At 36.9% G+C, this 12,964-nt stretch overlaps 1 protein-coding gene across 2 annotated transcripts in view; it reads right to left on the bottom strand.

Annotated features, from left to right (window-relative positions):
- Nucleotides 1–9,453, bottom strand: part of Atu (Another transcription unit) — a 31,234-nt gene extending 21,781 nt beyond the window's left edge. Inside the window, exons 1-4 of one of the 2 annotated variants that reach the window (XM_069832626.1) lie at nt 9,301–9,453; nt 8,856–9,083; nt 5,052–5,963; nt 3,938–4,117 (exon numbers count right to left, since the gene is read on the bottom strand). In XM_069832626.1, the coding sequence (XP_069688727.1) occupies nt 3,938–4,117; nt 5,052–5,963; nt 8,856–9,083; nt 9,301–9,349 (1,369 nt within the window). In that variant the 5' untranslated portion in view covers nt 9,350–9,453. Of the gene's footprint in view, nt 1–3,937; nt 4,118–5,051; nt 5,964–7,765; nt 8,031–8,855; nt 9,084–9,300 lie in introns of those variants that run through there. The other variant, XM_069832627.1, reaches the window with a different exon arrangement.
- Between the last annotated feature and the right edge of the window lie 3,511 nt (nt 9,454–12,964).

The following is a 12,964-nucleotide window of genomic DNA, read 5'->3' as shown; positions in this document are numbered from 1 at the left end:
ACACATCTGCCATAATGTGTGAAAGTACGATATTCTAAATTTGTCCCCACCACTGTCACTGCCACCACTACTATTGTTTATCCTCCCTTCATTTATTGATTAATTACCCAAATCTGTGTACAAATGATAATTTTTTATTAAATTAAAATTAAGTTCAATATTTCGTTAAGCTCTTACATTTGTATTAAAAATTAATTCATTATGATGTCACATTCATTTGTTTTCTCTTTAAGTATAAGATCCAGCAAAAAGATTTAACGTTTTTAGGTTGGCAGTAACTTTGGCTAAGACAGTCGTGCTGCAGTGGAAGGATACAGCGTATTCCGAATCTCACCAGTCCGGTGGCATCAGTGACGTTATGTTGCAGCGAAATAAGGAACAAAACTGCTGGAAGGATCGATGGCTGTCATGGCGACTGTACAAGTTGTTGTCTGTGCTACGCTAGCAAAATTTTGCGAAATTTTCGTACTGCCATCTCGTTCAAAGAAAAGATAGCATAAACAATTTATTTCTTGAACCGGTAGTAATAACGGGTCCGTTGACATGTTCGCTCATAAGCCATTAACATATTGTTTTTACATTGTGCTCATTACAAACAATACAGCAGAACACACCGCCATGACACAACAGTGCACGATGTCATTCGTCTGCTAATTCCCGCCCTATACAAGAACCAATCAGATTCACTGATGGCGGCTGATGGAGACTGCCACCGCCTCTGCAAGTTGATGGCACCGGTGCGACACCGGTGGAGCATCAATGACGTCATCGGTGGAATTCGGAACACCGTGATGCCATCGGATTGCTCACCAGTGAGATTCGGAATACGCTCATAGGGAATGAACGCCATTATTGATGCTATTTCAGTTGCAATGGATCCGTGGAATGCATCACATTGGGCATTTACTGTGGAGATTTTTTTCAAAACAAATGATTCAGTAGTTCTTATGCAGCATAGGTCCGACAACATTTCAATGTGGGTTGACATGGGTGATTTCCTAGCTGTAACACAATTTTCTTGTAGGTAAACAATTTTCAGAATGACTTCTTCAGCATCAAAATGTAAGTCAACAGGAAGGCGAAGGACCGCCCGATATCACAAGATATGGTAGGCAGGGCAGTGCTGACCTAGAGTCAGGCTCCAGGAGTGCATTAAAAAATGAAGGTCATTCGGAGGGTGTAATTTTCAAAACCTAATTTTGTTTTTGTTGTTTTTTTTTTTGCATCTGTAAATGGCAATAATGCCTCTTTTCATAAAAGAATACAAACAAACTTATATTAAAATACAACTGTACTGTCTCATTTCAAAAAACGTCAGATCTTTTTGCCATACTTTGTACTTATTAAAGTAAGATCCTGGTTTTAAGAAATAATCTGGTGAGTTTCAGCCAAATTACCATAAGAATAATGTAATTAATTTCTGCTTTTAAGGAAAGTGACTTAAGGAAAATCCCGCTCAAATGATTTTTGAGATAATGAAGCTCGAAATGTCGACTCTGTGATAATGAAGCTCGAAATGTCGACTCAACTTTCAATAATCAACAGTTGAAAAGATTTATTACATCTACATACTTAGACTTCAACAAACAAAATTTGATAACACAATCCCATAGGAAAAAATGGAACTCTCTGCATCAAAATCCACACTTAATTCCCGATTTACCACGGAAATCGTCTGTGGCTGCGTATAGATTGGCAACAGGCCATGATTGTTTGGCCAAACACCTGCATAGAATTGGAATATATCAGTCCCCTAACTGCCCATTGTGCAACTCAAACCAAGAAATGGATTCGGAGCACCTCAAAATCTGTGCTTCAGTGGCTGGTCATGATAATATCTTTGAAAAATATTGGAGTGCAAGAGGTCAAATGACTTTATTGTCAAACGCCTGGCATTAGAAAACAACAACAACAACATAATCAACAGTACCAGCATACTTGATAGTGCATCTCAATCGATAGTAATGTGGTGCTTTGTTCTCGGGAGTTGTATGGGGATCCTGTTTCCAAGTTTTTTTTTTAATGCATCGTTATAATAGCGATTAAATGGAAGAAATTAATTACCAGAGAGAAAGAGAAAATAGTAAGGCATCTCGAGGCTAAACCTCAAATAACATTATCGCATATGGCAAAAAAAAAAAAAAAAAGCGTGATTTGCCAATTACTTCATTATGGGGAATAAAGAAGAAGAAAAAAGAAATTTTCAATGCCGAATTTCAGTATGGCTCTGGTTCAACTGAACAGAATTGAAAAGATAGAAAATATTGCAATGAAATTAAATTATAAGTAATAACTGTAGGTCTAATTAAATGGTTATAATAAAGTTTGGTGTATAACACACATGTTAGTACTACTAATTTTAGACTTTCCTTCTCAATTTATATAAACCCCCTTTTAAGGAAAACCCTTATTTAAAGAAAAAAAAAAAAGTGATCCCCCAAAGATTCGTTAAAAAGGGGTTCTACTGTCCTTACTTTTAAACATGCTCTCTCAATTAATATCACTCAATAAAAGAATTGTATTCCAATGGATACCATCCCATTGTGGAATCCTGGGAAACGAGAATGCGGATGCTTTAGCAAAGAAGGGCAGCACTGCTACTTACAGACCTGTTACTAAATCTACATATTACTCTGTGAAGAGATTTATTAAATCTACATACTTAGACTTCAACAAACAAAATTTGATAACTCAATCCCAAGGGGAAAAATGGAACTCTCTGCATCATCAAAATCCACAGTTATTTCCCGATTTACCACGCAAATCGTCTGTAGCTGCATTTAGATTGGCAACAGTCCATGACTGTTTGGCCAAACACCTGCATAGAATTGGAATATATCAGTCCCCTAACTGCCCATTGTGCAACTCAAACCAAGAAATGGATTCGGAATACCTCAAAATCTGTGCTTCAGTGGCTGGTCATGATAATATCTTTGAAAAATATTGGAGTGCAAGAGGTCAAATGACTTTATTGTCAAATGCCTGGCATTAGAAAACAACAACAACTTTTAAACATATCATAATTTCAGTTATACAAGACCTACTATAAAATAATAACAACGTATTAACAGAAACTGTGACGAAAGTTCCTGATTGTAAAACATATAAACATTTCACATTAAAAGAAAAAAGGATGAAGACGACTATCATGAAAAACACTATGCAGAAAATTCAGGTCATATAATGATGCTGCAGTTATTAAGTTTTAAAGATTAACCATATGCTTTTCTAAACTCATACTGATCATAAATATTTCTGTCTGTTAGTGTCTAGAATTCATTATGTGATACTATGAAAGAATGAGGACTACCTGGATAATGAAAACCAAGCATATCACAATACTGGTGAATGTGCACATGTTGTTGTTGTTTAGTCAACTGTCCAAAGACAGGTCTGAACCTCACAAGTGATACCAAAAAGCACCACTTATAAGGCAACTAGGCCAGGAGATAATAGATTAGGATGCCAGTTCCTTCCCCCTTCCATTGCATACATCGCCAATTAGCTACACATTCCACTAATCAGACTTCAGATGCATACAAATAATTGTTCTTCCTCTGACACATATCGTCAAGTGAGATGTACTGCCTGACAATAGAGGTACATATCAGCCAGAACCTCAATCAGAGGATATGTGCAGATGTGCGAGAAGAAAATATAATGTTTAAAACAATAATCTAGATCATTTCATCCAATATAATGGAGAAAAGTTGATAATGTATGAGAAATTGTTGTTGTTGTTTTCTAATGCCAGGCGTTTGACAATAAAGTCATTTGACCTCTTGCACTCCAATATTTTTCAAAGATATTATCATGACCAGCCACTGAAGCACAGATTTTGAGGTGTTCCGAATCCATTTCTTGGTTTGAGTTGCACAATGGGCAGTTAGGGGACTGATATATGAGAAATTGTACAAAAGTCTACCACAACACTCACCTGATTTATCATCTGCTCCACTCTTGGCTGACAATTTGTCTTCATTATCTGATCTCTCTGATCCTGAATTACTTCTAGCATCATCACGAGGACTAGGTGAACGTGAAGTACTCTTTGTTGGGCTTGGCGATCGCGAACCTGCAGCTGAATGATTTTTATCTGGACTGGGAGACCGAGAACCTGTAATAATGGAAGAGTCTTATATCAAATAATCTATGTATCATTCTCTCATTGCATGAATTATTTTCTTATGATTCCACTCAAAGTTTTATCATCCCTGACACAGAAGTTTATGCAGATAACGAAAGATTCCTCTTTCTTAAAAGATCAGCAGACTCTTAGTTCCAAATCCCCTTTATGAGTGAGCAGTTAGTTTTACAACGGTCTGACAGTACTGGTAGTTATTTGAAAAGAAGATTATTTACTTACTTAGATTATTTATTGATTTAGTTAGTTACTTACTTACATAATTATTTATTTACTTAGTTACTTATTTAGTTACTTATGTACTTATTTATTTACTTACATAGTTACTTATTTACTGATTTACTTATTTATTTATTTACTTATGTATTTATTTATTTATTTATTTCCTTACTTAGTTACTTATTTACTGATTTACTTATTTATTTATTTATTTAGTTACTTATGTACAAAAATTATGGAAGGTGAAAAAAGGAATATTTCAAATACGTTTTAATAATTATGCATTTCATTTATAAGGAGTGTGACAAGGAATTGGTTTTTCTAATACCACCATGTGGGTGGTATTACTATTTTTTGATTTTCCAAGTCTCAAGACATACAAAATCATACTTTTTTACCATGTAGAAACCATTATTTTGTAAAAGTTGTCTCAAATTTATGATCCCAATGTATGCGCACATAACAAAGAGAAATACTTCAGAACATCAAAATCTATCACTATGGATAACAAAGAGGGCCACGAATTAAGTAATCATACGAAAAGCTAATCAAAAACTGAATAATAATGGTACTTTCATGTGATTAAGTATGGCATGGCTAATTTACAGAAAGAAAAGGAATTATTGCAAATACTGATCATGATCAGCTATGGACTGTAGCAAGAGGATTCCAAAAAGAGGTTATATACCTGATGGGGACCGATTTTTATCCTCAGGGCTTGGCGAACGCGAGTGCCTTGACTCAGCATCAGAATGATGCTCTGGGCTCTGAGACCTTGCAGAACGCGGACTTCCAGTAGAACGTGGAGAATGCTGACTGGCATTCGACCTTGGAGAATGCTGACTGGCATTTGACCTCGGAGAATGCTGACTGGCATTTGACCTCGGAGAATGCTGACTGGCATTTGACCTTGGAGAATGCTGACTGGCATTTGACCTCGGAGAATGCTGACTGGCATTCGATCTAGGAGAATGCTGACTGGCATTTGACCTTGGAGAATGCTGACTGGCATTCGATCTAGGAGAATGCTGACTGACATTCGACCTTGGAGAACGTTGACTGACATTCGATTTTGGTGAATGCTGACTTGCACTCGACCTGGGAGAATGGGCACTAGCATTCGACCTAGGGGAATGCACGCTAGCATTAGATCTAGGAGAATGCACACTAGCATTAGACCTAGGGGAATGCGGACTAGCATTAGACCTAGGAGAATGCACGCTAGCATTAGACCTAGGAGAATGGACGCTGGCATTAGACCTAGGAGAATGCTGACTGGCATTGGATCTCGGAGAATTGGATCTGGGAGAATGCTGACTTCCATGGGATGTGGGTGAGTGGTGGCTTGTATCGGATCTAGGAGAATGCTGACTTGCATTAGATCTAGGGGAATGATGACTTGCACTGGATCTGTTGGAGTGCTGACTGGCATATGACCGTCGTGATCGTCTGCTGCTCGCTGTGGACCTTGCAGAGCGGGGACTTGCATTCGAAGCAGGTGATCTGGGCGAGTGCTGACTGCTAGCATTCGAAGCAGGACTTTGCGATCCATCATCAGACCTGGGACTGCCTTCAGATCTTGCGCTGGGAGATCTAGCTTCTGTAATGAGTAACACAGAAGTCATCACTATACTCCGTGGGACACTTTCTTGGCTCTAACCCATAATAATGACGTTTCAACATTCCACGTTATTCAAACTACGTACAACAAGCCCATCATTTCATGACATTTCTACTGTGAATTGGTGTAGTCTGATTCAAGTTTCGTGAGGCTAAACTGGCACTGAGGCAGTTCCCTTCGTACTCCGTTTATACACCTTACATATACGAATGTGACAGGTTAGGTTGGTTAGTTTAGGCTTTTACGTCAATGTAGAGTATCCACCGGCCACTGAACGAATATTGCACACTTTTATCACTGCCAATGTGACACTATAAGCCAATTTTCAATACTTTTATCACAGCCACAACACATTTCAATTCTTTACTGCATTAACACATTTAATACAGGCCTATCACAAAACATGCAATGAACGAACTAAATGCAATTATTATGAGTCGCCGTATTTTCATCCTGGAATTACGAGCCATCCACTAGATGGCTACCGACACGAGTAGCAGGGTCGGCAATACATGCAAACGAAATGATATTAAATTGAGTAATGTTACTACAGGTATGTAGTATTATGTGAAAGGTTAGGTTAGGTTAGATCAGGTGTGTATTATGTGACAGGTTAGGTTAGGTTTGATTAGTGGTGTAGTATTATGAGAGGTAAGGTTAGGTTTGATTAGTTGTGTAGTATTATTACTATGTTGGCGACATTGAAACCCACTGTTACATTAACGAAATATGGCCATATTCTTTATTCACGCACGACTATTTTCGTATATACAGTGGGTGATCAAATTATTAGGGACACTTGGTAAAAGTAGGAATTTCATCTTCAAATTCACATAAAACACAAGGAATTTGGATTTTCTCAACTGGAAAAGCTTTATTACTCTAAATAGTATTATATAAACAATAATATTACATATTTAATTGTGTAACAATGAATATGGAATGAAATAAACAAGAAAACTAATATTTTGTCACACATCCCTTTGCAGCAATTACAGCATTAACTCTATTTGGCGTACTAGAAATGCATTGGATACAATTATTTTTAATTTCTTGGCCGTGATGCCACATATTGATCAGTTCTTCTATTAAAGATTGTTTATTTGTAATAATTTCTGAATGAATTTGCCTCTTCATTAGCTCCCAAATATTTTCAATCGGATTAAGGTCCGGAGAGTTACCAGGCCAATCCAGAACCTTAATGTTGTTGTCAGACAGGAATTTTGTCACCTTATTTGCCTTGTGACAGGGCGCAGAGTCGTGCATGAACACAAAATAACCATCTGGAAACCATTCACGGACTTGTGGAAGAAGCCGTTCCTTCAGAACCTTTATGTAAAGATATTGTCTCATCATTCCTTGAACAAAATATAGACGACCATGACCATTAATCACAGACCACACCATGAGGCTTAGAGGAGTAGTAGTAGTAGGGTTTAAGAAGGGCGCGTCAGCTACTATGGCTATTTGCGCCCTTATCTAAAATTCTTAATATTACAAATACATAAATAATATAATAATCAGAGTGCTAAAAGAAATAAAAAGCGTTGTCACGATAAAACGGGGCACAGGGCTTAGAGGATGTATAATACAGTCATTATAGTACTTTTCAATTTTACGCCTTCTAACGAACACAGATTTGTCAGCAAGTATCTCTATGGTAGATTCATCTGAAAAACACACCTGAAAAAAAGAAATAAACAGTAGGCCTACATAAAACACATTTGCACAAAGTAAAATTGTGACTAACAAAGAAATCATGTGAATGATAAACAACTTACTTTTTTCCAATCGTCCACAGTCCAAAATTGATGCTGCTTTGCCCAAGAGAGAAGTTTCTTCACCATGTATGGTTTCAGGAATGGTTTCTTGGTTGGAGTTCGACATGAGAATCCTAACTCTTTGATCCTCTGACGGGTTGTCATAGAAGATATGTTGATTCCAGCATCTCTCATTGGCGCCTTTCTATGTAGAAAACTGTTAAACATCCTCTAAGCATCATGGTGTGGCCTGTGATTAGTGGTCATGGACCTGGTCGTCTATATTTTGTTCAAGGAATGATGAGACAATATCAATAAAGGTTCTGAAGGAACGGCTTCTTTCACAAGTCCGTGAATGGTTTCCAGATGGTTATTTTGTGTTCATGCACGACTCTGCGCCCTGTCACAAGGCAAATAAGGTGACAAAATTCCTGTCTGACAACAACATTAAGGTTCTGGATTGGCCTGGTAACTCTCCGGACCTTAATCCGATTGAAAATATTTGGGAGCTAATGAAGAGGCAAATTCATTCAGAAATTATTACAAATAAACAATCTTTAATAGAAGAACTGATCAATATGTGGCATCACGGCCAAGAAATTAAAAATAATTGTATCCAATGCATTTCTAGTACGCCAAATAGAGTTAATGCTGTAATTGCTGCAAAGGGATGTGTGACAAAATATTAGTTTTCTTGTTTATTTCATTCCATATTCATTGTTACACAATTAAATATGTAATATTATTGTTTATAAAACACTATTTAGAGTAATAAAGCATTTCCAGTTAAGAAAATCCAAATTACTTGTGTTTTATGTGAATTTGAAGATGAAATTCCTACTTTTACCAAGTGTCCCTAATAATTTGATCACCCACTATACGTAAGCTACGTATTTAGGGCGGGCTTACAGCTCTCCCAGTGATCATATCAATTTCTACCAAGCAATACTATAAATTCAAGGTATTTTATCATGTTCTTATAGCGGCTGGGACATACGTAACATTCACCGGCTTTTATTATGCCTTGCATATACGATCAACTTCATCTCTATAAAAAAAAAATCGCAGGAATTACCTCAGCGCTAGTTTCACCCAAAAATGAATATCAAACCTTGTTCTGACTCGTCACCGTTTGTTGGTGATCCTGGTGAATACTCTCCATCGTTAGTTGAACGTGCTGGAGTAGCTTCAGTGCGATTATCACTGTCACTTCCAGAATTTCCTGAACCTCGTCCAGGTGTTGGAGCTGGACCGTGATGACTTTCTGGACTAGCACTGCGGCTACTACTCCGACTCGACCTTCCACCACCACTCTCGGAATCCGACCCGGAATCTCTACCTATTTACATATTCGAATAAAACAAATTAAAATCTATACGCTACCGACACAATTTATCTTGTAAAAGGTTATGACCACTGAGGCACACCATTTTAATACCAACTGCACGAAACTCGGCTAAAATGTTTGACTAACGTTAAAATACAAACTGTACACCATGAACTGTGTGTTTATTAAGTCATTTACCAAGAAATGTATTTAAAGTCTTTTGTCTTACCGCCAGATTCCGCGTCACTTGAATCTTCTTCTAACCTCAAAGGAGCCATATTTGATACAGCCCTCTAAATCTGTGCCTTCTTTCGACCTGCACAGAAGTTACTTCGTATCTATAATCTGTGAATATACGGCAGAGCCACCACGACTGGGATATCACAGAGCATAAGCGTATCTATTTGTGTTCCGCTGTGGTTTCATGTGGTCACAGATAAAATTCTGCCATGGATAAATAAATATATATATATTTATTTATTTATAGTACACGACATAACTCTTCATACATACACATCATGCAAAACGTGGCCCGCCGAAGTGGTGTGCAATTTGAAAATGGGGCACAGTCCTGCCATCTATCTGCACTATGCGGAACCCGAATCACGTAAAATGAAGTGGCTTAGATCTCTGTTATTTCTCTATGGAGTAGACACACACGCACACACGTCACTTTACCCTGATTCAGAAAGTAAACTGTGGGTCTATGAGAAGAAAAAGAATTCATGAAAGGCATGCAATATATTATTTACTCCTCATATCATGCGACTCTCCAAACTCCAATTAGTACTAGTTAACAAATAGCCCATTTCAGTATGGTTTACCCAAAGTGTGTCCTACGTCTACTATCACCTTAATACTGCAGACCTCGCAATTACAAATTAAACGAGTGGTCGTACAGTACTATAGCTGCACTTGATGCCGAGATAACACTGAGGGAGGCGGCAAGGCATGGCTATTTTATACGCAACTTCAGCGCCCTCATGCCCTTAAGGTGCAGCTACGCGCTTCAATTTTCCAAGCGTTTGCGCATGCAATCTGGGAAAAATATTGAAACAATCATGTTGACGACGAATGTTCGATTAAGATGCATGCGGATTTCGTGTCTACACTATGTGCCGTGTTGAACATTATCTTCACTATACTTACTATATTTACAACTTACAAATGGCTTTTAAAGGAACCCTGAGGTTCATTGCTGACCTCACATAAGCTCACCATTGGTCTGTATCATGAGCAAGATTAATTCAGTTTCTACCATCATATCACAGTCTACTATATACAGTCACGAAGCTTTGAGTTTTGAGGGTGCTAGAAACAATAGACTGTGACAGTTCCATTTTGCATTGCCTGTAATGAGGCGATATTAGCGATCCTATTGGTGAGCAACTGTATATACTAGACTGTGATCATATCCCACCTCCCTCAAATCCATCTTTATACTATCTTCCCATCTATGTCTCTGCCTCCCCAAAGATCTTTTTCCCTCCGGCCTACCAACTAACACTCTATATGCATTTCTGGATTCGCCGATATGTGGTACATGCCCTCCCCATCCCAAATGTCTGGATTTAATATTTCTAATTATGTCAGGTGAGGAATACAATGCGTGCAGTTCTACATTGTGCAACTTTCTCCATTCTCCTGTAACCTCATCCCCCTTAGCCCCCAATATTTTCCTAAGCACCTTATTCTCGAACACCCTTAACCTCTGTTCATCTCTCAAAGTGAGAGTAAAAATTTCACAACCATACAACGTATAGTCTATACATTAAATAATAAATATCAATCCTATGCACTTAGACCAACTTGATTCGCAAAATTGTGGTTGAAGAGTCCATAGGCACTCGTATTTGCGATAATCTTCAATAAAGCTAATCGTATTTGCCGTCATTTTCAGAGGTCCACAATCACCAAACAAAAGAATTTTCAGTTTCTTCACAGTCCCCTAAAATAATGAGATGCTCAGTACATGCTACTATAGAACAATAGACGCACAAGATACCCATAGGCGATGGGCAGCTTTCAATTGCTACATGCGCTCTCACTTTAGTGAAGAAGAAAAAAAAAAAAAAAAGCATGCACAATTGATTGTGTTTTTTTCACTCTTGCATCAACATATGTCGGTGCTACCGCTTGCATGCATTGCTTGAATGCTTAAAGTTGAAAGAAAAGTTGAACAGTGTGGTAATTCAAATGTGTAGCCACGTTAATTTATGCATCATCATTGTATATTTTGCTCTATTATTTCCAAGAGTGCAAGGGTTCAAACAGATTCATTCACGTATTACTGCTTCGTAAATAACTTTTTGTTCCAAATGTAATTATGCCTCTTTCATTTATTTTATTATTAGTAGATTATTATTGTAGTAAACTCTGGAAAAATCCTCAACCAGGCAACTTGTCCCAACCAGGACTCGATCCCAGGCCCGCTAGTTTTGCAGTCAGACACGCTGACCACTACTCCAAAAATGGTAAACTACACTGGAAATGTAACAGTTCCCCAAACATTTTGTGATATGCAATATAAAGAGCATGGATTGTTGTATAATCTGGAACTTTACACTCAGGTATCTTTCTTCGAAATGACTTGAACTTGACGAGCTGACTGTTAATATACATTAATCATAAACAAATACACGTTGTTCGAAAGAAAACGTATTCTGAGTCATAATAATCTCTGCAGTCACATATACAACAAATTCTCAACTCCTAACAAATGAACCATCTCACTAGACAGCCAATGGCTTACTGACGCGATCTTGATTGCACGCTCACAGGCTGGAACCAGCTCTCAGCTCGAACGTACAAATACCATGAGCTGGTTCGCACTTTAAAGGCTCACCTAATTCTGAACTTGTTTATTGTTAGTAAAATAACATGTACTGTACAAAAATACAGTCTTAATTCTTCCCTGAAGGAGTAAAAACTCGTGCTCAGGACTTATCTAAACACATACTTAACACAAACAAAGATAATTATTTGACACAAAGTGGGTCAAGAAAAAAATAATTATAGGAATAAATTAACTTTTAAAAATACAATTTCAATTTTAACAATTTAAATCATACAAATACATACACATATAAAATCAATATATATTCTTTAAAAATCACATTTCTAACGCTATTTTTGAAATTTTTGATACTAAATTTTCCAAATTTGGGTATTTTTCAATTATTTTATTATATAATCTTGGACCAAAGTAGGTACCATGGCTATAAGAACTGTGCTTGTGAAACACTTTGGTTCCTCTAGTTGTATAAAATCGGATCTTTTAGTTCCATATTTATGATGATATAATTTTAATTTATTACGATTTTTATGTATGAAGTTTAATAAGGCAATATAATAAATCTTTAATTTTCAAATTATTAAAATCAGTGAACAAAAGCTCGGATGAATAATCAATTGGTTTATTAAGGCATATTTTAATTATTCTTTTCTGAATAAGTGTTAGTGGAGTGAGATTAGAATTACAAGCATTTCCCATCCTAAAATTCCATATTGGAGAATGGATTGAAACAAAGCTAAATAAATGAGACGTAAAATATTAACTGGTAAATATGACCGAAGTATAACAAAGATATAAATTATTTTACGTAACCCATTGCATAAATATATGATACCGGTATGTTTATTCCATCGTAAGTGCTGGTCGATTATAATGCCTAAATACTTAACTTCTGAGGATTCGATTAATATGGGACATTCACAATTTTGAGAAGAACAATCAGAATGAAGAATTTTGAGCCTAAAAGAAGATTGAGGAGATTTAAGACCACTGGACTTTAGTGAAAACGGAACAACAGTTGTTTTCGGTGTGTTTAAGGAAAGAGCGTTTGAATCAAACCACTCTTTAATTACCTGTAATCCATTATTCGCATTAATAT

Source organism: Periplaneta americana, chromosome 8, assembly GCF_040183065.1.
Source record: "Periplaneta americana isolate PAMFEO1 chromosome 8, P.americana_PAMFEO1_priV1, whole genome shotgun sequence".
Classification (NCBI taxonomy): Eukaryota; Metazoa; Arthropoda; class Insecta; order Blattodea; family Blattidae; genus Periplaneta; species Periplaneta americana.
The sequence above is the reverse complement of the archived record's forward strand: the minus strand, read 5'-3'. Positions and strand labels throughout refer to the sequence as shown.